General features: G+C 43.9%; 1 protein-coding gene across 8 annotated transcripts in view; it reads right to left on the bottom strand.

Annotated features, from left to right (window-relative positions):
* LOC121591706 (homeotic protein female sterile) overlaps nucleotides 1-27,561 on the bottom strand; it is a 141,720-nt gene that overhangs the window by 74,516 nt on the left and 39,643 nt on the right. For 6 of the 8 annotated variants that reach the window (XM_041912541.1, XM_041912538.1, XM_041912537.1 and 3 more), the window contains 4 exons: nucleotides 20,180-20,350; nucleotides 19,462-19,560; nucleotides 18,622-18,747; nucleotides 16,576-17,196 (listed from right to left, as the gene is read on the bottom strand). In XM_041912541.1, coding sequence (XP_041768475.1) covers nucleotides 16,576-17,196; nucleotides 18,622-18,747; nucleotides 19,462-19,560; nucleotides 20,180-20,350 — 1,017 coding nt within the window. The remainder of the gene's footprint in view (nucleotides 1-16,575; nucleotides 17,197-18,621; nucleotides 18,748-19,461; nucleotides 19,561-20,179; nucleotides 20,351-27,561) is intronic. The other 2 variants (XM_041912542.1, XM_041912543.1) reach the window with 2 other exon arrangements.

Below are 27,561 nucleotides of genomic sequence, written 5' to 3'. Positions count from 1 at the left end.
CGCCCTCCTTCTTGGCTTCTTCATTACAATCGAGCGTACCCAAAACGATGGTGACCAACTTTTGCTTTCCAAAACATGGCATGACGTGTGTGTGGCCAAACATAATGATTATCACACTTGTTTCCAAAAGCCACACCACACGGGAAACCTCCAAAGCCGACCGACACTGTGGCACCGTCACCATTCGGGCCCGCTCTGACGATTTCCCCCAAAACGACCACACGGGAGCAAAAAGAGCAAACGTGTTTGGGGTGCATCGGAGCCAAAACTTTGCTTATCATCAATTAATAAAACAATAGACGTACCACCCCCAATTGCCTCTAGCTCCCTTGTCTTGTGCCCACCTCTCACGCGGAGGCATTTGCGGCATTTGCGGAGGCTCGAGAGCGTTTTCTTCATTGAGCGAAAAACTTTTCCACAGAACTGAACTTTCCGCACGCACACACACACATACGAGTAGCACGGCACTAAACTCGACTGAGAGGACGGTACCCTACCCCCCGCTGGCAAAACTTGTCCTCCCGCAACCCTAGTTTTTGTGCGTCACTTTCCACTATCACCCACCGACCGCAAACTTTTACTCAGGACAACCGACCTGGAGAGGGAGGGGGGGGAGGGGAAGAGCAGCACACCGGAAACTTAACGATAATCGTTACCGTTATGGGTCATTTCCGGGGCATCTAAAAAGAAGAGCCTGTGCAGCACATGTACAGCGGGGCGTAAAGAGCATTTGAAAGAACCTTTGGCACGGGGAATAAACGAGTACAATTAGGGGGGGGGGGGGGGGGGGACAGCAATATAGGGCCGTTTAAAAAGAATCCACCGTATTAAAAGGCAGTGTTTTATTTCCGCACAGTAAAACGAATTCATATTCAACCTAAAATTGAAATAAACCTGTTAAGTATCGTACTTGATTAAAGCAAATTGCAATGCAGTTACGCTGAGCCGATTCGATCCAATTCGATCGCATTGCGTAAGCTTCTGTTCACATGAGAATGAATGAATCATTGTCATCCCTGGGGGACGCACAGCCATCGGTAGCCGCAGTAGTGCTCAGTGCCTTATCTGCCGTAACCACAACGCGCACAGTAGTGTAGTGGCTCAGAACAGTAGCGTAAAAATGAATTCACTGTGCCAAAATCAGACCCCGGTGGCATGGTGCTTAATTTCACACATTTTCCCCAACACTCCCAACGGTCAATTCGCAGCAGGCGGGTGTGGGGATGAACACAAGAGCAGGAATTATCCACCCAGCACGGCACATAGCGGAGGGAGCCCCATTGAAACATCCCAAGCGGTCCCAGCGGGTATGCAGACAACGTTCAAAATCTCGCTGGTCATCTCTATTGCAACAGTGGGCGGAAGCATCGGATCGCTGAACGGAACGAGCCGACGGACGACACTGTATTTGTGGCTTAATTTCGCCGGGAAGGAAAATGGATGGTCACCATAACGACACATCCCACAGCCGACTTCGGATATGTGGTGGTGGTCCGATCGATCGCAGTAATACGATTCCAGATTTCAGTTTTTCACAAAACCGTGCCTCAGCCTCAATTCAATACAGTTTTTTAAAGCCCAATCTATTCAAAGTCTTTGATAAACCACGTTCCACTTTTTAGTGAAATAATTTTCATACAGTTTCAAAACACACGCACATTTGGTTCTTTATATTGATCGTACGCCAAAACCCTCCAGGTACACCGATACGGTGTGTGTCCTTATTTTGAAGCCAATCCGTACAAAGTATAATGATACAGAAATGAAATCCCGTAGGACCGAACAGACACGGTTATAGGATTACTCGTTGACCAACGCTTGCTATGTTGCTGTGGCTTCCAAAAGGCTATACAAGGCGAAACAGAAAAGGGCTGCGATTGTCACACTGCTCAGAGTGAAAAAAAAAGCGTAGACGGTGAATATTTCTTGAGCCTCTGTGTTTGTGGGGCTTATTCAATTTTTACAGCCCGTTTCAAGTTCCAAGGGCAACATGAATAACAATTGTGTAATGGAGAGAAGAAAAAAATAACAGAGTAGGACAAATGCTGCTTAAGAACGCAACGGAAGGCAAAGTGTATAAAAAATGCATGCCACTCGTCGCTTGCTGCGCTTACCCTTGTGTGTGGAATATTTAGTATTTTGGCGCGACTGCGTAACTGGTGTCGTTTAAAGGTGAAAGCATACACCCCACACCAACAGTGCTCGCTAGTTGGTGCTTGGCTATTTGGGTAATCGCTTTAAAAATGATTATTGGAAATGGTTTTAGTTTACAGGCTAGAAGGAAACCGCTGAAGTGGTTTCAAGATACAATTTGCTCAAACAGCACCATCAAAGGGTGCCTGCATCTCCCTAAGAGAAGCTAACATCGCCAAACCATTAGTTATTTAAATTAAGCTGCCGCAGTTCCTGCCATAAACAAATCTATTTAATTCCAATAATTTCACGTACAACCCCGCTCTTGCCACTATACAAACGAACCAAGCAAAGCAACGACCATATAAGGTACGCTCGCGCACATTTGCGCAAACATCTGTCGTTCAATTAATGTAGCTGCTCTTCGCTTTCTTGCCCTTTCCTCCCGGACGACTCTCGCGACCAAACACAACCATATGTTCGCCGGAATTGTGTTTACAAAGTGTTAACGATGTTAGCAGTAATTATTTAAATTATCTCTACTGCAACGCTTTCCGCGGGAGCGACGCACGAATCGTGCCTTAGAGCCGACCGACCGGGGTAAAGCGGAGCTGATAGTAGCTACGGTATGCCGCCATTTCTTAACGGGCAACTCTGTGTTGTGTATGTGTGTGTGTGTGTGTGTGTGTGTGTGTGTGTGTGTGTTGTGTGGTGTGTGTGTGTGTGTGTGTGTGTTGTGTGTGTGTGTGTGTGTGTGTGTGTGTGTGTGTGTGTGGTGTGTGTGTGTGTGTGTGTGTGTGTGTGTGTGTGTGTGGTGTGTGTGTGTGTGTGTGTGTGTGTGTGTGTGTGTGTGTGTGGTGTGTGTGTGTGTGTGTGTGTGTGTGTGGTGTGTGTGTGTGTGTGTGTGGTGTGTGTGTGTGTGTGGTGTGTGTGTGTGTGTGTGTGTGTGTGTGTGTGTGTGTGTGTGTGTGTGTGTGTGTGTGTGTGTGGTGTGTGTGTGGTGTGTGTGTGTGTGGTGTGTGTGTGGTGTGTGTGTGTGTGTGTGTGTGTGTGTGTGTGTGTGTGTGTGTGTGTGTGTGTGGTGTGTGTGTGTGGTGTGTGTGTGTGTGTGTGTGTGTGTGTGTGTGTGTGGTGTGTGTGTGTGTGTGTGTGTGTGTGTGTGTGTGTGTGTGTGTGTGTGTGTGTGTGTGTGTGTAGGTAGCGGGGTAGCTGTTGTCGTCAGACTAGTGAAGATTAAATTAAATTAAGCCCCGAACAGCAAACCCCGCTTTTTTAAGCCTGCCGGTTAGCGTGCTACAAGACAGTTTGGTTCTGATTTTTTGTTTAGATGAAGTAAGACGTTTTCAAAGAAAATGGATTTGAAAACGTTGTACAATGTTTTGAGCCAAAGTATGAAAGTGATTTTATTGTATGCATTTTGGTATTATTGGATAAATACTTTCATTAGCACAAACACGCTTATGAAGCTTAACAAACTTCATATAAAACCATCAAACCTCAATAAAAAGCGACGAAATACTATTCATTGGCAATAATTTTGCCAGTATTTGTGTCTTACCAACAGCCTGCTCTCTGATGGTACATTGAACCAATCCTTTTGCCGTTAAATGTCTTTAAAGCATAACATTGGTTTCCCGGAGCAGCACTAGATATTAGCCAGGCAATACATCCCTAAGCGACAGTATAACGTTGCTGCCGGATCAGCTCGAAACATGGCGAAAAAGGTTCAAATTAACGAGCGCGAATTCGTTAGACCGCTTCACCACAATCCGCTTACCGAGACCGGGAGGAATTTGGAACGATTTGTTCTTGCCTTCAGTTCGTGGCCGAGGTGGGACCAACGCCTGAAAACGTCCAACTGGGGAAAAAAAGAACTAAGCTTATATACATGTGGAGTGGGCAGAGCTCATATAACCACCCATGCAGAAAACACGGCACACATGGTGGTGTGTCCATGAGAAGAGTGGTCTGACAGAACTGGAACCTCAAGCTCTAATCCAACCACCGAACTGGACACACACCCACACCCAAACTCACACGCAAAAGGTATGGTTGTCGTGCGAGACATACACGATACCCGAACATACGCAGCAGCAGGCCTTTCGAATGAGCAACCCTTTTCTTTTCGCAAAGTTATGATAGAGCGTACCGGTACCGGTCATCGGTTCCGGGTAATCGGTTATCCGGAGTGGTCGTCGGTAGGGCTTTTTAGGGCTTCTCCGTGACCGGGACACAGACAAGGTTTCACGAAACGGTACCAATTTAACGAACACGCACACGCACGTGCACACAACATAAATGACCTTTCGTAACAGCGCACAGCTTTCCCCAGACAGGCGACATTCTTTCCCCCACACGCTTCCTGCTACTCTCCGTCGGTGAGCACAATTGATTCGCAATCTGGACCCAGCCAGCCATTAAACGGCCATACGGTAAGGGGGTTTACCCAGGCAGACAGGATAAGGCTGCTATTTTGGCTGCCCGTTGTATATGTTTGTGTGTGTCAGAGAGTTGTGTTAACATAAAAATGAACAGTTAATAAAACTCTAATTTAAGCTTTCTATTGGGTTGAAGAAGAACCTGTCTGTGTCATGTTGACAGTTGACACAGCTTAATTGGAAGATCCTAGCGAAAAGAGGGATGACAGTTATAGGGAAAGTTTTTTTTTGCGTTTTAATTTGTCTTTGCTTTATCAACAAATGCATTTTTCGTGTTATGCTTTACGACCAAGGTAAAAGATTATTTGGTAAGATTAGATACGTATCAACACGCTGGTCAAGAAAACGGTTAGCTATATTATTTATATGATTTTTTATATAAACACACATGTTTTATATACAGTTATAAAAGATTTAGTAGAAATAATTGCTCCATATTGCTCGCCCCCCATACAAGCCCATACTAAAAACCATACCACTCGCACAACCGACATCAATTGTACGCGACGAGATAACCTCAATTTTCAAAACTAATCAATCGATCGCAATTATCCGCCCAATGTTGCGTGAAATGTCCCTTCCGCTTTGGCGTAGGTCGGTTCGGTGTAGCGATGGTGGCCGTGACAAGGGTAGGTAAAGCACAGTTTGCTCTCCCCCCACTGACCGAGAAAGGACAATCGTCGGTTTTCATCAATTTTCTAATTTAATGAACCCAACAACCAGAACGGGATCGATGAGGTCGTCCAGCACGAATCGTTTAGCAGTGACCGACACATAAGAAGAAAAAAAAAGGCAGAATGTGAATTTACCGAATGGTGGACAGCAAAACGGGTCAGTAAAAAAACCTTCCAGCGAGACCAAAACGACGCCCTCACTCGAGCCGGCGCACCCTTCGCTTGATGGTGACACGTCCTACCATACAACGACCCACAGTCCCCAGCAGTCGGAAAAAAGTTTTGTGAAATTTTCCAAAGCTCGATGTCGATTCATAAGCTAGCAGAAGGAGGTGGAGGTGGCCCGCCCGGATGGGGACCAGAGCAAGGTTAAATAATTGAGAAAGCTTTCAGCCCGCTCAGCGAGCGGAAACTTTGCTGCCCCGGCACCATCCATGCTCGGTTGTAGTTGAGGTGTTGCGGTTGAAGGTTTATAAAAGAACGTGCTTGGAAAGGAGGAAAAAAGAGCAAAATTATACTTCATTGATGAGCAAAAAATCGCATCGGTCGGCCCTTGCCCTGCCATTGAACCGAAACCAAAATCGAGCGAGGGCGCCCCCGTCAGGTTTGCAAAATTGTGCCACCGTCCCTTATTGAGCACAATTTTCGGTCACGTCACGATGTCAACACCGTGGACAACGTGTAGTTTGAGAAGGTGGGAGGAGTTGGGGGGAAAAAGCAAAAATTGCCCAACAGATTCTTGGCCAAGTGGGATCAATGATGATTTCCCGCAGTTGTGCTGCGGGATCGTAAAAATATAAACGAATGGCAAACGGAACCGGTTTTTCAAAACGGAAAAAACAGCATCGCATCCATATTCTCATCTGCTTGCATCTGTTAGGAGAGTGCACCGGTTTGAGAATGAGAAATTAAAGTCCGCCCGTACAAGACGTCCATCAATCTGCGCTAGACTGTTCCGTTCGAATGCGAACGAATGGTAAGGCATTCCCATTTTCCACCCAGCCACGGATGCATGCATTCTAGTGCGCACTCACGTTAGAAAGGCACGTCGCCGGTGTACGAAGCGAATGGATATGTGCCACCCCGGGATGAGCCGTCTCCCAAGACGGTCTTCTCCTGCTTGTAGCAAGAACAATAGCATCGTCATTCTGCAAACGATGCAAATGAAACTGAGCTAAAATATGAGTGTTTCATGCGTTTCCTCTTCCTTCAGCATGCGGGGTATGAAGTGAAACTAATCGCTTCAGCTCACTCGAGTCTCGTACACAACACAACTTTACCGTACTCGAAAAGGATGCCGTAGATGTACATGGAAGCAGGAAGAGTAAAGTGTTTCAATAAACCAAGTGCTGGAATGCATAACGAGCAATGATTTTTCATTTTACTACACAAATTGAATTACATACGCGTAATGGCATGCGCAAGTGGATCGATATGTTATTTCCTTATTCATATCCTGCCTTTTTTTCTTCTATTATTTATGCGAGCAGCGTTTATTGATCGCAGAAAAGGCGCAATACCCATTTCAAAGCATGTTTCAATACACCGAGCGAACGCTGTACGATAGATTAACTAATCCCAGACAGCACAACATGTTGTCTGCACACCGCAACACGTTCTTCAACAGGGCAAAAAGCACACGGCCAGCGACAATCTAAAGACATAAACATTTATCCTGTCACGTTTACACACAAACACACACATACCCCCAACGGTTGCGCGACCTAATAAGCAACGAACGCTGACCGTTTTACAGCCGCACAGTCTCGCCTAAAATCCCAACGCCCATATCCGCTACGAACCGACCCGGACACCAACCTGATGACATTTAGAGCCGGGCGCACTTTGCTAACGAGGACATTTCCGCCGTTGTGCAAAGAGAAATAAAGGAAGTGGCTATAGCGGTGAAAAAAAACAGTGCCTTAGCACCAGCAGCGGGCTGGGTAGGGAATTTATGGAAACGGGCGTTAGAAACTAACGAGATCCTCGCGCGAAGCGGTATGCAGTCAACAAGTGCGTTAAAACGGTCACACTTTGTGTAATTTGATCGTTCTTTGCTTGGAAGAGGCGGCGTTTTTGCCCAAGTCATTCCAGCGGATGCCCCAAACGGTGGTACAACTTTATATTGCAGAAGAATCAATTGAAGTGTTTATTATAGAACACATTTAATTATACAGGGTTTTTTAATGTGTTTTGACGTGTTGAATTAGGTTATCTTATTAGAACTAAACGCGTGTTTTTAGTTAAAATATCAAAATAATTATAATTATATCTCACATAGTAAAAATTATGTCGCTAAAGGTTGAGTGTTTGATGTAGCAGTTTTTAGCCTATTTACTCTTTATTGTAGTGTCGTTTATCGCATAATCTAACTGCCTCCCCTTATCCGTGACTATTCCAACTGCAATGGAGACGCATGGTGCTTCTCGTTTATTCAAAACGATTCCTTACATGGAGACGCCTGGTACGTGATGCGACAGAACGACAGGATGGACTCCTTTGAACATAGCGACAACACCGCACCACCGTTTCTACTCATTTGCAACAATACCGAATTAACAGACATCATTGAATTAATCATTTGCCAACAGAGGCTGTGTCTTTCCGTTCCTTTCTCCCAACCCCCTTACAAATGCACACCACGAACTGCTTTCTATCCCATCCTTACGCCGATAGCCTTCGCATCCTTTGTTAGCCATTCCAGTTATTGTTTATGCCCCCCCCCCCCCCCCACCCGAACAGCGCGCTATCATACGAGACGCGGCCAACTCCATCCACTTCCATGCGTTTGGCACTCTGATTGCAAATGAGCAACACTTCGTCGTTGACAAGGGTTCAACAATAACAGCACACCGCCGACGAGAACGGAGGGAAAGGTGGATGTTACTGTCCTTTCGTCCTTTCAGCGTCACGCGCGCAAACCTAGACTCAAATTAGCTATCGGCTATTCCATTCCAACCAGCCACGCTTGCCCTCCCCCCACTTCCTGCCGTCTGCAGCTGTCGTGTGCTACCGTCATTAGTCATCGCTCACGTTCAATGGCTTCCAAGCGCACTTTTACACAAACACACACACACACACACACACACACACACACACACACACACACACACACACACACACACCACACACACACACACACACACACACACCACACACACACACACACACACACACACACACACACACCACACACACCACACACACCACACACACACACACACACACACACACCACACACACCACACACACAAACACACACACACACACACACACACACACACAAACACACACACACACACAAACACACACACACACACACACACACACACACACACACACACACACACACACACACACACACACACACACACACACACACACACAACCACAGCTGATCGAACCCATAAAAAGGGGGCACGGGAAGGAAGGAACGAGAAACGGTGAAAGATGATGGTGCTATTTTATGCTAATGATCAGCAGGACAGTCATAACATTTGGAAGCATCCACCATGCCCCGGTACTGCTCTGCGTCGGATTCCGGCAGTTTGCTGTTCATCGCCTCAGCCGACCCCGTGGTGTCCGTCCCATTTGCAAGCAAACCACCTTTTCTACCAGCACACACACACGGGGCAGCACATTTGAAGAGGGTGGTGGTTTTTCGGAAGCATCGCAAACATCCTCCGCCACTCACGCTCTCCTCCTCTCGGGCATTTCGATTGCTGGTGAAGTTTGTTTGATTTCCTTTAAACAAACACACTTCGAGCGCTAATCGTTTCGGCTACAATTCAATCGAGCAAAAGCCACTCGTAGCGTGTGTGTTTCTGTGTGGCTGGGTATATGTAGGAAATATGTGGCCATAAGGTTGAAGTGGCCGAACAGAGAACTGACGTTTGCACGGTGCTAGGAGAGGAGTTGGGCACTGCAAAAGCACTGCCCTCAAAAACCACTCAACAAGACGTGCGCGTCGCCCCCTACGGACAAGCGAGAGAAAGCGAGAGAAGGTGAGAGAGAGAGAGGGAGAAAAAGTGCCACAAAAGCGTAAGCTAGTTTGAACTGGTTTTTCTTTACGACACACGACGTTGAATGTTGGAAAATGCACACAAACACCCGCACCTGGGGTACCATTTTTATAGTCGCAAAACTTGGAGGGTCGTCACGAACAAGCAAACAATAAAATATAAATATAGTTTCGCTCGGAACCGGTTGGTTGGCCTGTTGGTTAAAATGGCCCACACCAGCACGGCAGAGGCGAACATTGGTGGTTTTATTTTCTAACAGGCAAAAAAGCTTAACTAACGCAACAGCTGCTATCGCTAGGCATGGCCGCTTCGACACGACACGCCGACAGGAGCAATGCATGTAGCACACAATACAGAGTTTGCAAGCTCTCTCGTTTGTTTTGCATTGTTTGCAAGTGATATTTCACCGTTTCGCTTCCTCATTACAGCAAATGAATTCATGGCTTCACTCTCACTGAGCGAGAGCGAAAAACTTTGCTAATATTTCTGCACACGGGCGCGCACGGTTCGAGTATGATGACGGATGCAAATCGGAATGCTGTTGCCTCGAGGTTTTGGGTACAACCGCTTGTCTCAAAACTTGCCCAGCTGGGTTTGAGGTATTGTATTTATAAGATTGCTAAAAATACACAGAAAACAAAGCGTAACAGAAGAACAGAGTGGATTGCAGGATAAATGGGACGTTTCGTTTACTTGGTTGGTTTTGTTTGTACCACAACGGAATTGGATAGACAGTTTTACTAGGCGAGATTCAAATATTACTGTTAAGGTAACATTTTTGATTGCATTTTGACAAAAAAAAAACCTGGAATAGCGGTTAAATATTGCTCGAACTATTTCAAATTACTCATCGATGCTAGTAACCAAGTTTTGCTCATAAAACACGTTACACATATTTACGTGAAACCACCTCCACACACCCATTTTGTCAAGAAATCGACCACGCTTGCGGTATGCCAGTCACGCATCGGGCATAGATTCCACGTGCCAGGATTGTGTGTACAAGGCATTACAATACTCGGGTGCACAGGTTTCCTTTTTCCATCAAATCACCTTTTCCATCCCGTGCGATGGGTTATCGCGTTGGTATCCGGGGAGCTGACAAGCAAAACGTACTACTGCCCTTGCAAACATTAGCAAAGGAATGAAATTACGTAGATGGAAGCAAACCCCTTCCCTTCTTATTATTTCTCCTGTATCGTTCCTTTCCTGCATCTTATCCAGCGTACGGAACAGGAATGCAAACATGCAACGATCACGTAAAAAAAAATATAGAACCTTCCACAACCAGTCGGCAAAGAGACAGCAAAGCACACAGAAAAAAAGGAGAGAAGCAACTAAATATTTCTCTCACACCGTGTGCACGCTTTTTTATCCAGCCACGTTTCAGCCAGGGGCGCTTTGCGCGTACCGAATTTACCTCGCCGCGGTAACCATTGCAAGACCCACTCGAAATGCACTTTGCTAGCCCCATCCCATGCATCCCCCAACACGCTCGCTTTCCCTCCGTTCTTTGCGAGCAAAAGAAAAATCACTTCCACAACGTGCAACACACGAAGGATGGGCGCGCGCGCACGGTTGGAAGTTCTATCTGTTATATCATGCTTTTCCGTCCGCCCGTTCGCGCTATCAACCGCGATGCTAAGTGTGCAATAGCAGCAACAGCAGCAGCAGCAGCGGCAGCAGTAAGGTTCACGTCCAGTGGCATCAGGTCGATAATGGGTTCGCCCGTAGTGCACTGCCACCACACTAACGCAAACATTCACACACACACACACACATACAAACGCGTGCAGCCATGGACACAGAATGGACAAATGAAAAGCCTGCTTTCAAAACTGGGCATACTTTGGTTTAGTAATTTCCACTGCTGTGACGAGCACTGCAAGATGGTGGTTTGCTGTGGTGTTTTAAAGTGTATAACAATTTCCACAACACAGTTTCGTAGCAGCCAGAGCTTTCCATTTGACGCATTAATTTTAACATCCTTTCTGTCCCCTGGTTGCAGGAGGAGCCAACATTACGGCCAAAGTAATATGGCCCAACCCATATTCATCACCAACTTCAAACGCAACACAGACACCAGAGCGCCCTTAAACAAAAGGGGCTTTGCGCAAAGTCACTCGCTTTACAGCGTTTGCAAACAATGCCACTAGCAAGCCAGTAACACGTGCATCGTAACCCCAGCATAAATCACTGTTTTGTGTAGAAAATGGCACTACGCAAGGGGAGCGCAGCAGCGTTGCCATTGTGTGAGTGTGAGTGTGAGTGTGAGTGTGTGTGTGTGTGTGTGTGGGGCAAAAAAGCGAAGTATAATTAAAAGCACTGGGACTGTGAACATTGTGCAAGGCTATTACTGTTGTTGTCGAAACGGATAAGCTTTGTAGCATGACTAAAGTTTTCAATTGAAACATTAAAGCCTGAGCATACTTTCTGAAAAACAAAAAAAACATATTTTGCACCATCATTATCAAACAGTAGCATGACACTATGCTCTAACCCTTGCCCTTGTACGTTTCAATATTGCTTTCTGCTCGAAGAAGTTCGTGACAACTTTCCAAGAACCGGTTTGAGGTGCACACCCTTTGCAAAGTGAAACCCGTGTTACTCTATCGCTCAACGTCTGCAAAGACACTACGCATAGTGGTACTGGAAGGTTATTGAATTTCTTTCAACAAAGGGAAAACTTGTCGAAGATAGTTTAAGAGTGCTGTTTTCCGTTCTCGATTTACTGGTGCCAGGAGAGGACAACATATTGGTAAAACTTGTAAATACCATTCACCCACTAAAAAGATTCGCATACATGCAACAAACACAGACACGCACACGGAACAAAGCGCACCATAGTTCGACAAAGGTGCGTCAAAACCCATTACACACATTCTATGCATTATGGCAGTAAATATATGAGCTAGTAAACATTTTGAAAAAAGCTAGATTGCACATAACTATCCTCCACCATCGTCACTTTTCGCTGTCACGCTACACTCACTATTCCCAGCTCGCTTGCTCTCTTTATCCTTTTCTCCATCGCACTACTCTTTCATTCACTCCGCTTATCTGCTTGGTCCTGTTTCACTCACAACGCAGCAAAGGTGTAGCCTTATACCTCGTCGTGCAAGAATATCTGGCATCTGTAACACTTTCACACAAACCCAGCCCAATTAAATTCAAACCGAAAACCGAAAAAACTGAACCACCTTGACACACCACATTTGGCACCCACCCCGTGTTGCGTTCGACCAGTAACAAGCTACACTTTTTTTTCGTACACAAACTCTCTGGTAGTGGTGGTTTCTACCTTGTGCAATTTACATGTCGTCACGGTTTTCTTACTTCTCGCCAAACACTTTCACAAAGGGTTGTCCACCCCTCCCGTGCTCACAGCACGATTTGCACTCGGGACAGCAGCACGGGACATTTTGGTGGAGGTTGTTTCTTTTTCTTCTTCTGAAAGGTTTTGCACACCCTCAATACACACAATGTATGGCAAATATCCCCAAAACGCAACCCCGGAAGCACCGGGAACAGTAGCAAGAAGGGGGTAGCGAACGAGGGCAACGCACACGCCGACTGTAAAAAATGTAGTGCGCGCGCGAGATACGAACGGCACGAATGGCCGCTGTTTACTGACCGGAATATACAAACCGATGGGGCCAGCACTACATCCACTGAAAACCCCGAAACACATACACACACAAACATACCGCCGGAAAGGAGAGCTTCTCGTTGGCAATCTCTCCCATACACTGGCGTACGGGAGCGGTATACAAATGGCGACCGAACGAACGAAGCCGCCCAACCACCAACCGTCTAGGGGCGGCTTCATTGGCGCTGGTGTTGGTGTGCTCTGGACGAGCCGCTCGTCTGCTTGGGTAGCTGTGCTGTGAATGTGTGTGTATGTGTTTGAAACAGTTGCGCCTACACGCACATATCCAAACCAAAATGACGACTATGGCGCCTGTGTGTTAGTACAATCCTGCCGGCAACCACGAACACGATGTGCTGAGACCGCGCGTTTACACAACACCCCTCTCCGCTTCCTGTGTTTCTTCACCTTGGCTCTCCACTACAACTAACCGACCCACCAACCCACCCACCCACTCTTCGCCCAGATGGCTTGGAATCCGGTATTTTGTCATGCATGCAGAATATTTCGATGCCACAACGAGATTTATCTGCTCTGCATCTAAGTGCTATGCTTCGAGACATGGTGAGCTATGTTGCATTCGTTTGCACTATTCTGTACAGTGCTCATTGAATATTCAAAGGTTTTTTAGAGTTTTCTAGCCTTCAAGTATTACAAACTAATTCAAATAAGTTTACACAAAACTTAAGCTTAATATTTTACGTTTTTGCTATGATCACTACATTCCACAAAACGAATTATCTTATGCACAAGCAAACAAACAGAATAAACGTTGCGATTCGTTCCATTGAATTACTGATGGATTACGAATCGATTGGATAAGCCGTCCACGCCAAAACCTTATCGTTATCGGGTAAACACCGCAATTGCAGCAACTCGCGTCCAATTTTCTTATCATAGCATTCCATCTTAGTGAAATGGATTACACATTGCAAGACATTCAATTCAAACTGCTGTCCAAGGGTTATCTTTCGACGTACAAGAGAGCAATGCTGTAGAGTTATGTTTCTCTCACGTTGAGCAACGTTTTTTGTGTGTTTTGGTTTGTTTCATGTAAGTACTGTAGTATGTTTTTTTGTCGTCCTCTTTTTACATGGAGTTGGTTGGAGATAAACAAAAAAGAAAGGTCGATCTTGTTAAGCTCGCTTGAAATTGATTTCGACTCGACCTTATTCTTGTGTACGACATTACTTCTCTTGTTTCGTTGTTTGTCCCGTCTCTTCTTTACCTTGAGCTCGTTACTTTAATATCCTGTAACGTAGATCTGTGGTGAAGCACAATGGATCAATATTCATCAATTGAAAACAAAGCAAGTAAGACACTTTCTTGCGTCTAAACTACGCTTCTACAATGTTGCAGCATTTCAATATATCAAAATATTTACGATTGTATTGCATCCATCATATTAGCAAGTCGATTACAGGTACACACCGTGGAATATTTTTATAGCAAAAAAAAACAAAACAAAAGAACTGCTCGTTATGGAATCGACAGCTGATTGCATTTGTTGCTCTCATTGTTTCTTTAGTGGCGACAGTAAAGATAATAACCAATCTACTATTAGCACAACGCCGTAACGCCTATCAAGTGGCAGTCTCGATTGAGTACGGCAACACTGATAAGATTGTATATTTAGCAAGCGAGAGGTCCATCGGGTCGTACAAAATAAAATAAACACAATCCAATCCGGTGTGTAGGGCAAATATTTCATTTCATACCCAGCTGATAACGCATCACATACGAATGTGAGATATCAAGAGAACCACATTGCTTAAAAGCAAGCGTTAGCATTATGTAGCGAAATATGGTTCAGAGTTTCCACTAAAAGCCCATGTATGGCTAGAACTGGAGCACCATGTTTATACATTTGCATGAATGGAAAACACACCTCATGAGAGAGGAATTCCATTTAAGATTGGAGAAAAAAAATAATCATCTACAACGAAGATGTTCTTTTCATACCCAATATCATAGCAAAAAGCTTAACGCTCGAACAGCGTAGGTCAGGGAATCTTGTCTTTTCGCCAAACCGCCCATGTTTTGTAATGGGTACAAGCAGAGCTGAAAAGTCTACCCAGCTCATTGAAATTCGAGGGATTAAGTTGAACTAGTTCTCTTACTCCCCGCGAAACACAGACAAACACACACACACACGCACACAAATGGGGCCACGCGATTCGTACGCGATGCGCTCCACTGTTGTCTGTGATTCGTAGCTGCATACACAAACTAGCACAACTGACTCTATGGTAAGATGGCGAGTAACTTAGAGAGAGTAAAAAAGCGAGAGAAAGAGAGCACAACATAATACAAAACCAGGAGGTTTCAGGAAATTTTCCGGGAAAACTGCACGCCACTAGGACGCCATCGCCTCCCATCGCCTGCTTTGGCAATGGAGGCGCCTGGTGCTGGTGCCAAGAGATTTTCGCTTTTTCCTAGAAAATCGGGCAACAAAGTGTGTCATGGTTCCCGTTCAGGAGCCCCAATGGGAGAGGCAATTTGAAGCGGGTAGTGTATAATCTCAGCCCGAATAGCATAAACTGACACCCGGATGGCTGGAACTGGAAGACATAATTCACCCGGTGTAACGCCGCTGCAAACGGTGTAACATACGATCAACGGGGTTGAAAGGTTTGAGATTTTGTTTATACGGAACGTTTTTGTTCTCGGAAGAAGCTTCGGTGGGTTAGAATAACACAAAACAAACCGTACAAAACTGGAGCAAACCGTACTGGGTTGGTATAAAAACATTATTTAAAGAAGTTGAGCAGGTAATATTGAATTTATTAATGGTTAAACTAGAACGTTTATAAGCTTATAATGTGTTTTACTAGAAAAGAGGTTTGTTTCGATCTACTGCACATTACAGATTTTTTTAATCATCAACAAGTAAAACATTCATTCAGTATTAAGTATTTTAAACGAGAAAACAAGCTGTTCCTGCTGAACAGCGCACAGTTTACATGTTTTACATACACTGCTTCAAGCGCATAACGCTAAAGCATAAATGTTAGACATGGCTTCCTTTCACAAAAACGAAAAAAAAACAAAGCGCTTTTGGACACATGGAATCACAAGAATTCAGACTTCTTTTTAAGTGCTTTCTCTGGATTATCAAAAGAATTTTGTGTTCTCCGAAGAGACAATGCATGTAACGATGAAGGGAGGCTCAAGGGAGCAGTTACAGGGTAAGGTAAGATTGTTTTCGACATAAATCAAATTGCAATGCTTCTTATCCTTATACGAGGCTCCCGTGAAAGTATAACAGCCATTCAAATAAGAGTTAAAAAGCAACTAAACATAGTAAGTTCTTGCAGATTATCAAAAGCAATCTATTTGTAGAGCTTACTCCACACTGTTTGGAATAGTTAACTGCTAAACTTCTAAGAAAAATACTTGTGTGGAACATAACCTCTGAGCAACATTGCATTCCCATGGAAGCCTTAAACTTTCCTCTTAGTATGAATTTAACGTTTCGCAAGAGCTTACTTTTGAAAATTATCTTCAATCAACGTATTTTCAAGAACTAAGTCATAAAAGTTGAGTTGAATAGTCCACTAAGACCTGTAGACACCTCCAAAACAGTCGTAGCCATAAGGGTAATAAATGCAATGGAAACATACTACAAACACCACATTTAAAAATAGTTTAAAACTCACCTTGATTCATGTTGGCACTGGCGTTGGCGGCTACGTTCGCGAAATGCTGCTGTAGCTGCTGCTGAAGGGCTTGGTGCGGGGCAAGCTGCGCGTGAACGAGGGACGGTGGCGGCGGTTGCCCTATCTGATGGGCGGATTGTGAGTGCGCCAGCCCGGACACTAGCACGACACCGGCACCACCTGCACCTCCCCCGCCTGGTCCACCATTTCCACTTGACCCGCTGGCGCCAGATCCTCCACCACCACCACTTAAACTAACACTTCCGGTCAAAATGCTGGCCAACGCACTGCCAGCCGTACTACCACTGATCATGTTTGCACCGATTACACCACCACCACCACCACCCGCACCGGTGGATGAATTGACCAGCTGTCCTCCGGGACCCATAGCACCGCCGCCACCACCTCCAAGGATGGCCGATAGGTTGAGTGAACCAACCGGGGTGCCGACACCGCCTGGACCGCCGCCGAGGCTGCTGATCTGCTGGGCCGATTGCGATAAAGGCACGTTGTTGCTCGCTATGCTAGTACTATTTGGTGCGTTGACAGAGGTTGCGAGATTTGGCAGGACGGCACCGTTCGTTCCGTTCACTGAGTTGTAGATCGTGTATTGCTCCTCGTCTGTAACATTGGCACAGGATCAGGTAAGCAGGGGGGGAGGGGGGGTGGAGGAAGAAGAAAAAAACACAATTTCATCAATTTATCAATACCAAGCAAACAGAAACATCTAATGCAATACCTCGTGCATGAGTGATAGCAATACAGTTACGAATAGTAAAACGAGAGTGCATTTTGTACAAACGCATGCGGACGAACGTATACAAGGTTTTATACATTTAGATCTAAATGTAATTTTGAGCCTATCGCTTTGTGAAGCATATTCTTAGATATTAAATATTTAATCATTACAAAAATACGAAAATTAAATAAAATGTAGCACTGAATTACAAAAAAAAAATGTTGCATGCATATCCATCAGCTCTTTGAAATAACGGTCATCGATTTGAGCGCCATCTATGGTTCACTAATTCAAGCATGTAACGTAGATGGCGCTACTCGGGTGGTGATTTTGAAGTGGTGATTTGCACATGATAGGGGTTCTTGTTTTCGCTAACGCACAGACAGCCACACGATGGACATATAAAATCGAAAATGATTACGAACGAATTTCTATTGCAAAGGTTTATAATGGTAATAAAAGAATTTTTAAATTTATTTTCATGTTTTCATTTTATCCCACAATATTTCCATGCATCGCATTGGATCGATGATTGGTGATCTTATAACCGGTGCCATACAAGGAAAGCAGGTCGGCACACTAATACAAATTAATAGATACCTCTTCCGTAAATGGTAAGACCCACTCCGAAATTAATAATTTCTGCCACAGACGAGAGCTACTATTGTGGACAAGTGCAAAATGCTGAGCTATAATTCGGTCAATGGTGCAAAATGAATATCGCTGACATATGTCATACATTCGCAAACAAACAAATAACAATCCGTCTGCAAGTGAACTGCAATACCGGTTAATGACTAAGATGGATCGTGGGAGATTGCAGAGATGTGACTCATATTCACCACGCGAAAAGATTAAAGTTGGAAAATGGCACTATTAACGATGGTGAAACACAAAAAAAAGAAACGTTTAGCTTTTACACGATAAACACACACAAAATATGGAATTTTTGAAAAAATGTCTAAGAAATGTGTATAAGTCTGATTAAAAAAGGATTTAATAGACAAACGATTAAAGTGTGACTATATTTACAACCAACTCATGTCTAATTAACACACCAAGACAAAACGTATGAAAACACACAACAACATCGGCAGCGATCACATACAACAGTAGAAACAACAACAACGAAATTCATTTCAGTAATAGAATGTAAACAAAAGAAAAAAAAACAATCACATCGAATAGTGCGAAGAACAAAAATAAAATACAAACGAGCACGCAAGTTAAGGGCAGAGAAGACGCGGGGGATGTTATGCTTCGGGCGCCCTCCGATCTGAAACCGGAACAGCGCCCCCACCACTTACTTGGACTTCGATAGTGCAGCGACGCCATTGGGGGTGGCGGCGGCGGTGGCTGATGATGGAAGGTTTGCAACTGCCTGTGAGCTGAGGTGGACCACGTAACCGATTCCGTGGGACTGATGCAAATGGCTTCGGTGTTTTGAAGGTGGGTTTTTTCGTCATTGTTTTTGTGTGTACGTAGATGATGGGATGGGGGGGGGGATCAATCGTTGTTGATGGAAATAATATGTGGTGGCAATGACAAACACGCGAGAGCAAAAGTATCAATCCCACACACACACACACGCACACATACAAGTACGCACGCGCGCCCACACCCATACCACAGGTGATAGTCAACCAATAGAACAGTGGAAGTTCAGTAATTGCGTATATGAGATCGTTGTCGGTGTCATTGTTGATGTGTTTAGCGCGTAGGCATTTGATGGCGGACATACACCAGCAGTTCAGCAACAAACGGAAGCGGCATAATGATAAAAGGGGATGGGAAACATAACTCATCGATTAGACACGTCGCATATCATGATGACACTGGTTGTTTGCAACAATTCTAAGGTCAATTTTAATGGCAATTGTAATGCGAAATAAAAGACAAATCAAATTGATACACAATAAAAGTCGATTGTTTCAACCAAAAACATTAAACGAAATTCAAACTAATACCGGGACCTTCAACAGAAATGTACAAACTACTGTGAACTACCCCCTGTGACCCCCGTGAATGACCTACATTTTGAACAGCAATTTTTGCCAATCGGATGAGCACTCGGTTTGGCTACATTGACCCCACCCCTCCGACCAGCAACTGAAAAAAGGTCCCACACATGGCGCGCTACTACTTACCAGCTATCGATAGTGCAGATGTAGGGCTTTCCGGCAGCAGAATGCCCTTTTGTACAAGTTCTTCCCGGTTGGCACGTACTGAAATTTTCCGCTCGAGCGCTGCATATTTCCATCATTTCGTGCAAGGTTTTAGCGAAATTGTTGAGGCACACAGGACAGGGGTACGTGGGGGAGTGTATTGAATGGATGATGTACAGAGCAAAAGATGAAATATACGGGCCACACACACGCGTGCAATCAGTTGAAAAGAGGTAAGAAAAGAGATAAAAAAACGAAAATGTAAGGCAAAATAGATAACAAACGCAAGCGCATGTTAATGAAATGGTACATTAATAGTAGAAAAGAAGATGGAAAAAGGTGAGAAATTGTTAGTAAAATGGAAAAATGTCCGATTTAAAATGATAAACAAGAATATTAATGAAGACTGACAGTTAAAGAAAAAAACCCGCAAACTCCAAGAAATTTAAAGTAAAAGAAATTAGTTTTTAAATGCAATTAGTGAAACAGAAGAAAATACAAATTCATAATAGGCAAAATCAAATCAACAGAAGCTGCTTCCTTGTGTACTACCCAAACAGAGAGGGATACAGCATAAGGACAACCGTGTTGACCCATACAGTCCCAGAACCTCCTCTCGCGAGCAGTAAGCATGAACCGAAAGAAACAAGGCACAAGAAACAAAAGCAACAGAATCAATTAGCAACCATTTGCAACTTACACTTTGAGGTGGACTCGAACTTTTCGCTTTTCTTTTTTCTCCGCCACTTCCACGGCTTGAACAGCCGGCCGAAGGCGCTGAACTTGCTGCTTTTGCGTTCTAGCGGCGGTGTCCGGGAGCCCGAGTTGAGGCTGTTCGAGCGCATCGTGGTGCCGTTCTGTTTTTTTGTCGCTAGAAATGAACAGGAAAGGTAGAAAAGAGGTAGGACATTAATTTAAATCAAATTGTAGCCAGCTGCTAAATGCTTCAGGTAAGGTGTTTATGAGTCGACTTTTGTACATTGTTTTGCATAGAAGAGAGTTTGTTCCCGTAATGTCTTGCGCCGTAAGGAGACAACAAACAAAGAAGAAAATGTATGGCATTCGATGTAGTTGACTAATGGTTTTGAGACAGTTTTTTATTAGATTTTGTATCAAGTCCACTATTTCTTTATGCAGTACCACCACCAACCCAACAAGACTTGTCTACTTCAAAAACTTTTGGAGAGCTTTTTTGGTGTTTCGGAACATTTCAACTGAAAATGTTTAATTACTCACACACGTCGAACAGTTGTTATTTATTATGTTTGTGAAAGGACATGATTCATACGTTGACACAAAATAATCATAAATTAGTGTCTTCCCGAAACACACAAACAGACGCCAAAAGCAATGGGACAAGCAAACACATATGCCTATGTATGATGGTGTGTGGAATAATTTACGGCATTTAAAGCAACCCGCATTATTTAAATGCTTTCTTTCTGTTAAGCGATAAGCTTCATTTCATTCAAGCCAACATTGGCGAAAAGTTTATGCGATCAGTAAGAGGTGTGAGTAAAAAGGATTATTACTGATATTACATCAACACAGACGGAGAATCATCAACACAGAAAGGAATGTTTTCTCTGCAAAACGCCGATAAAACACGGATTAACAGAATACCTCTCTTCAATAAAAGCTCTTTTGCATCATTTTATACCTTCAACACGTAATTGCGAAATTGTTACGAAATACCTTGCAATACAAAATATGATTGACAGTAAGCTTTCATCTGTTCCGTGGATATGGACGCGTTCGAAAGTATTACGCGAAATCCTTGACCGTTATTTGCATTTATCACTAGCGTTTTGTTTATTGCCTTTTATAGGATATATTTACTGCATTGGGGGTTAATATATTATGCTCCAGGAAGGAGAAGACCTCCCTTTACAATCTTGAACTTTTGTTTCGTTTATTTCTCTCTCTCTTTCATTGGTGATGGAATTTTACTTGAAGGTCTTATGTTCAACCTGCGAATCTTCAGATTGTGTTGAATACATCCTGCGGATTGGCGATATTTTTTCGAATTCTTCGATCGAGAAAAAAAAATAACAGGGAGTGCCTTTGCTTCCACTCATAGCCAGGGTAGGAAGTTTGTTTATAATGCGAGTTGTTTAAATGAGAAAAAGAAACCCCACACGCACACAAGCACATAAAACGTGTATTAAAGCACCATATACCACACGACACTGCTATGCTGCTGCTGTTTAGGGTTCGATGCGTAACACATGTGTGCAAATGTGTAAGCTTCGCACGTCGCGCATAGCAGCATAACTTGAAAAAAGGACGCAAAACATCGATGCGGTGGCGCGAGTTGGAGGAACGAGATAAACAATAAAAAAATAAAAACGCACACACAGCACACACTCTGACCATGAAACCAAACGAAGTGGCCTTCTGATAAACGGTGAGAAAAGAAAAGAAACCGGTTCTGCTACCTTTTCCCATTTGCTTGGGTTGTGGAGCAGCAGCAGCAGCGCCCGGCGTAAACGACATAATGGGAAAGAAAACGATAAAAAAAATGTACGCGTGCTCTGTGCACCGGCACACCACCATGGAGTGCGAGAGGGAGGGCAATAGGAAGAAGAATAATAAGATGATGACTGATCTTGCGGTAAAGACGGACTCCAAAAGCCATTTCGACAAGATCAGTCTGCCTCCACAGCCCTCTGTTCGTTTGGTTCCAGGTGATCGTGGCGATCGAGAGCTCTTGAGCTCGAACCTTCATCCGACGAAAACCAGTCATAACTCCCATCACACCTTGGGCCGCATGGTACCCAACATTATCACATCATCCACGCGATGATACGCTATTGCAGCAGCAAACATTCCAGTCCGATGACTTTGATGGAGACTTTTTGTTTTCTTTTTTTTTTTCTCTCTCTGTGTTAGCTCATCGATTACGTTTTGGGGGTACTGTTTGTGTGCGTGTGTATTCTCCCCCCCCCTATATGCAATGGCATCCAACTGTACAGTGGCCTGGAAATGAATCTTGGATCGATTTCGTGGTAATGAAGCTAATGCTAATGATAGTCAACAGTAGAAGATGTAGGTAGTAAAGCATGCGAGAAGAGATAACGCATTCACTGTACTGTGCAATAAAAAACCAGGATACGATGGTTGTTGAGCTTATATTATACATAGCTGTACATTTATGCTCTGTAACCATATTTGGTATCGTTACAATCATAAATAGAATGGTAAGAAAGCTACACAAACATGTATTATTATATTTTGTTCAAAAAAATGGCAAAGCTTGTACCATTATGAACATATTGACGGGCTGTCATCGAGCTGTAATAAGCCAAACCAGTCTAACGTACCACAACACGCCGTATCAAATCTTTTCTAGGGCAAATAAACGAGGGAATTAACTTCAATTTTCGACAAAAGGCCAGAAATCTCCCAGAAAAAAACATACATTTTTTAGCGCAAGTTAAAATTTAATAAAATTCAATACAGCAACCTTGTATCTAATAAATAATCGAGTTTACGATACACTTTACTTTAATGAATTTAAATAACAATTTCACCCGAAACAGAAAAAATAGGCAGCAATTAAACGCTACCTCAGTTATTTTCTAGCCTCCTACCAGCCAGCAACTAAAAACTAAACCAAGCACGTAGAAGGAAAAAGTCACAAGAGAAAACAACTTTTTCGGTGAGTTTAATAAAAACCGCTAACTTTCGCCCGCCAAATAACAAAAACAACCAGATAAGACCAACCATTCACCGGCCGCTCCACTTCAAACATTAGCCACTTCACAACGGAGCAGCAAGAAAGTTCTAATGAACCGAGAAAAGCAATAATGAAAAGCTTGCCCACTTTCGCAAAGTAAGTATTGCCCCCGCCGTCATTTGACAAGCCTGCAGCAGCAGCAGCAGCAGCCGCAGCAGCAACTTGTCGGTCGGGCACGTGTTTCACGTCACTTCCGAGTTACTGAACGACAAAGAAAAAAAAAACAGGACGACTGAGAAAAAGGGGGTAGCAGAAAATCGACAAAAACAAATTACAACAACAACAAAAAACGTAGTACCAAAATAACCACCACCAACAAACTCGAGTGGACGAGTGCCGGTGGACAAAAAAGTCACTTCAAGGATTACACGAAGCTTTTGTCGTCTTTACCGCTTGTTTATCTCCTCACCGCTACGGTAGGCCTTTGCCGGGGGAATCAGGAGCACGAAAACTGACTTCGACATTTTGACGATCGAAACTTTTCCCACCTGACACCCCCCCCCCCCTTCCCCCACGGTCATTCCCTACCCTCCGCCACTTGTGTACTAGCCTTGTGCCAATATAGATTATGGACTCAAGAAAGCGGCCGGACGATGTTTATCATTGCGATGGACTTCACGGGCGTTTATCGCAGCTTGTGCAGCTCGAACCGCAAATTCTGCCTGTCAGCAGGATGTCAACGTTGTTTTGAGTGCTCTAAACGAACGACATTAAGTGGATTGGCGGGCTTTGATTAGGACACAGCGGTAAGAGTGAAGCAATCTTACCGTGATACACCAGACATTTGAAGTTTGCTAAAATGAAGAGCTTTTTGGTATGATAATCAGACGACACTTTTAAAATAAGAGTTGATCTTAACCCTCAAAAGAGCTCTTCTTCTTATAGCAAAACATTGACCTTTTGTACCCAATGTTTCACGTGAAGCGGATTCAACTCACATAATAAACAAAGAAAGCAATACTCCGAACACAAAAGATACTGCAAAAAAAAAGGAATTTCGCTTGTAAAATGACCTTAAAATAGCTCTCCTGGACCAACTGGTCCTTTTTCAGAGAAATCTACTTTGAATGAAACTTTATACCACTGCACGAACTCATAAAAAAAAAACGATACGGGCACCAAACCCCCGCGCACATACATACACGCATGATACGCTTGCCGCACTGTATAACGCTGTGTGTGTATGCGAGCTGGCAGTTGATCATCCACCCGCTTTCGGTAGCCAGGACGAAGAAAGTTCGGTGGAATGAAAACATAAAACAAATCCAATCACGTCCACGCCCCCGTCATGTTCAACTATCTCCGATAACGACCCAATGTAGAGGGATAAAGTGATTGGAAAGATGTTCGCTTTTATTATTTTCCTTCATACACCACACGCAGCCAAACACACACGTGCAGCTTGTCGGGTGGCCTGCCTCGAGAAGCGCATTTCTGACAGTTTGGTACAAATTTTATCATAAGTAGGAGATTCATGTTCTTCAACATATCGAAATAAAATGTTTAGGATTAAACTGATACAGGCTATAACACTTTAAGTTATAGATTGTTCCATCAGTCTAAGCAATAATCTTGAAAATCTCGCTTTATCGTCATACGGATAACATCTGTTGCTGAAGCACAAAAACGACACGCACTGTGCGCAGTCGTTGGTAATGGATGTCGCGACGGATAGTGCACACCGTCAGCTAGTCCACACACACACACACACACTCACACACCTAAGGCGCCCATAATCGATGTGCACTCCCCGTATCGGTCATGGCAACGAAGTGACGACGGAGGTTGTCCGCTCAATTTGGCCATTCGCTTTGACCTCCTCTCACTTACCACTCTCTCCCTCTCATCACTCTCTCCCTCTCATCACTCTCTCCCTCTCACCACGAACGGCGGCGCACCATTCGCGCTCGATTTATCCAATTCCAATTAATTAAGCTCAATCAATCATAATCTTTCGGGGTGGATCTATTTTTGCCAACGCACGGGTGCCTGCGACAGCAGCGCCAGCAGTTTCACAGTATGTAGACCGTCAAAGATGGGCTGGGACGTAATAGTAGGCGGCAGAGGAAATAGATAGTGAAGCAGCTGATAAAGAAAACGCCGTACATACGTACGTACGCATGAACGCTCGTATGCGTTGTGTGATATGAGGAATTTCCATTTGCTCAGCTAGAGTTCCAGAGCTGAGGCAGACAAACCGTCTTCTTGTTGGGGTTTCTAATCGATATTGATTGGGCCGGGTATGGCAGATACGGAAACGATGCACAAAAAGTGCTCTAAATCGATTTAGAAAGTGTATAACAGCTTAAAATACTGTTATACACGAGAATACAATAGTAAAATGTAGTATTCTTTACTTTTACAAACATCAAGCAACAATGATTTACTACAAATTTTGATAAAATACAAAATTCCAATGGCAATTAAAATCTCAGAAACTATCCAATATTGTTAAAGACAGCTAATTGAAGCAACTGATAAAGCTAAAATCGAAGTATCTGAAGTATCTCTTATATGTGCTAAGATGAAAATGATATCATCCATAAACGGGGCACATTAAGGATGCGCAGTAAATGAGGGATATCGAACGTCCTGATGCGAACTGACCCGTTCGATCCATTCGTCCAGAAAGGAATGACCTCTTGATGATGCCTGAATCCATCGAGAGCGCTACTGAATAAACGCCGGTTTTGGATTGATCGCTCCCTTGTCAGCACGCCATCGCACTCATGCCTGCTACACCCTCAGCACACGCACACATCCGGTCGCTTACCATTTCGTCCATCGTCCATTGACGATTTATTGTGTTTTCCACGAACTCGTTCGCTTTGAACAATCTTTTCACCACCCACTGATTGGTAAGTGATCTCTCCCGCTGTGCAAAGGAATAAAGAGAAGACAACCAGCAACAACGAAAAAAAAGGCGTTTTCTGTATGCGAAAGAACGTCGTTGGTCCGTGGCGCAGGAACAAAATGGATGCAGAAATCTCAGCAGCACCAATCCAACCCCGACATCCATCCTCTCCTGCCACGCAACACAACACAGCCGAGAAAGCTCTTTATTATGGCGGCGGCTCCCGCATACATTCATAATGTGCTGTGATTGTCGGCCGATTATTGGAACGAGATTTTCGTTTGGTCTGTCGTTAGTTTTTTTTTGTTCATATCTTTGATAACTCGGGAATATCGCACGCTGGCAGCGGTTTTTCTTGGAGCAATTTTCTTTTTGTTGGTCAGTCAATATTACTCATCATTTGATGTTATTAGCCATGAGGACAGGAAGCGAGAACATGTACGATGAAATTAGGGAACGACGCGTTGGAGGGAAATCAATTGAATTATTTTCCCTTCCTATCAAGCAAAGCATGAGTCGGGGGGGAAACGGGAAACAATATGCTGCAAAGGAAAGTTAATTAACGATACTCGATTCCCGATAGAGATAGATAAAGAGAGAGAGAAAGAGAGAGACAGCCAATTAAGTCTGCAGATCCAGGGCATTGAGATTTTTTTAACAGTCGTCTGATAATCTTTACATTCCTTAAATATGAGTTTTTTGGTAAGTGAAAAAGATATCTTTACTTAATAACATGCCCGTCATGGGTTCAAGCCCCGAATTTACCATGCCTCAAACGTAGGACTGACCATCCTGCTATGAATAATCAATAAGTCACTGAAAGCTAAGCCACTATTGGTACAGGCCGGACTTGACTGACAACGGCTGTTGTGCCGAAGAAGAAGAATAAGAAGAAGAAGAAGAAGAATAAAAATAAGATTTCATTCTAGGCAGAACAATAGATGCATTACCAAATGAAATACTATCATACCTTTTTAAGGGATACGTGCCTGATACGACAAAAACACAACGACAGGGGATTACTTGTATCCATTTATAAAAGTAGAGAAGAATTCATTCTAGGTATTTCATCGCCAATTACCTAAAATGCATTTAGGGATGCACCTAAACGAAAATCCTTCCATTTAAATCCTAAGACGTACAGAAGTTCTAAACTAATCGAATAGTCTGGCCGATAAAGAACTTTGTCAAATTGAAGGTTATTGGCATGTATAAGTAAACGATACGATTGCAGCGACTGAGGGAGTAGAAAATTGCATGATTGCACTCAATTCATCAGGGAACTGTTACCATATTATACTCTAACAGCTTGTGCCGTTGCTGCATTATTGATATATTCGTCATCGGAGCCGTTATGCAATGCGTTCTTAAAATAGACTCTTATCCGCGTATTTACTTGCGGCAAAACATGGCGCTTTTAAGAAGGCCCATAGATCAATTCTGAACAGTACTTAAGATGATTAAAACTCATCATGGCGGGGTATCACTT

Source organism: Anopheles merus, chromosome 2L (assembly GCF_017562075.2).
Source record: "Anopheles merus strain MAF chromosome 2L, AmerM5.1, whole genome shotgun sequence".
Classification (NCBI taxonomy): Eukaryota; Metazoa; Arthropoda; class Insecta; order Diptera; family Culicidae; genus Anopheles; species Anopheles merus.
Note: the sequence above shows the minus strand (reverse complement) of the source record. Positions and strands in the feature narration are given on the sequence as shown.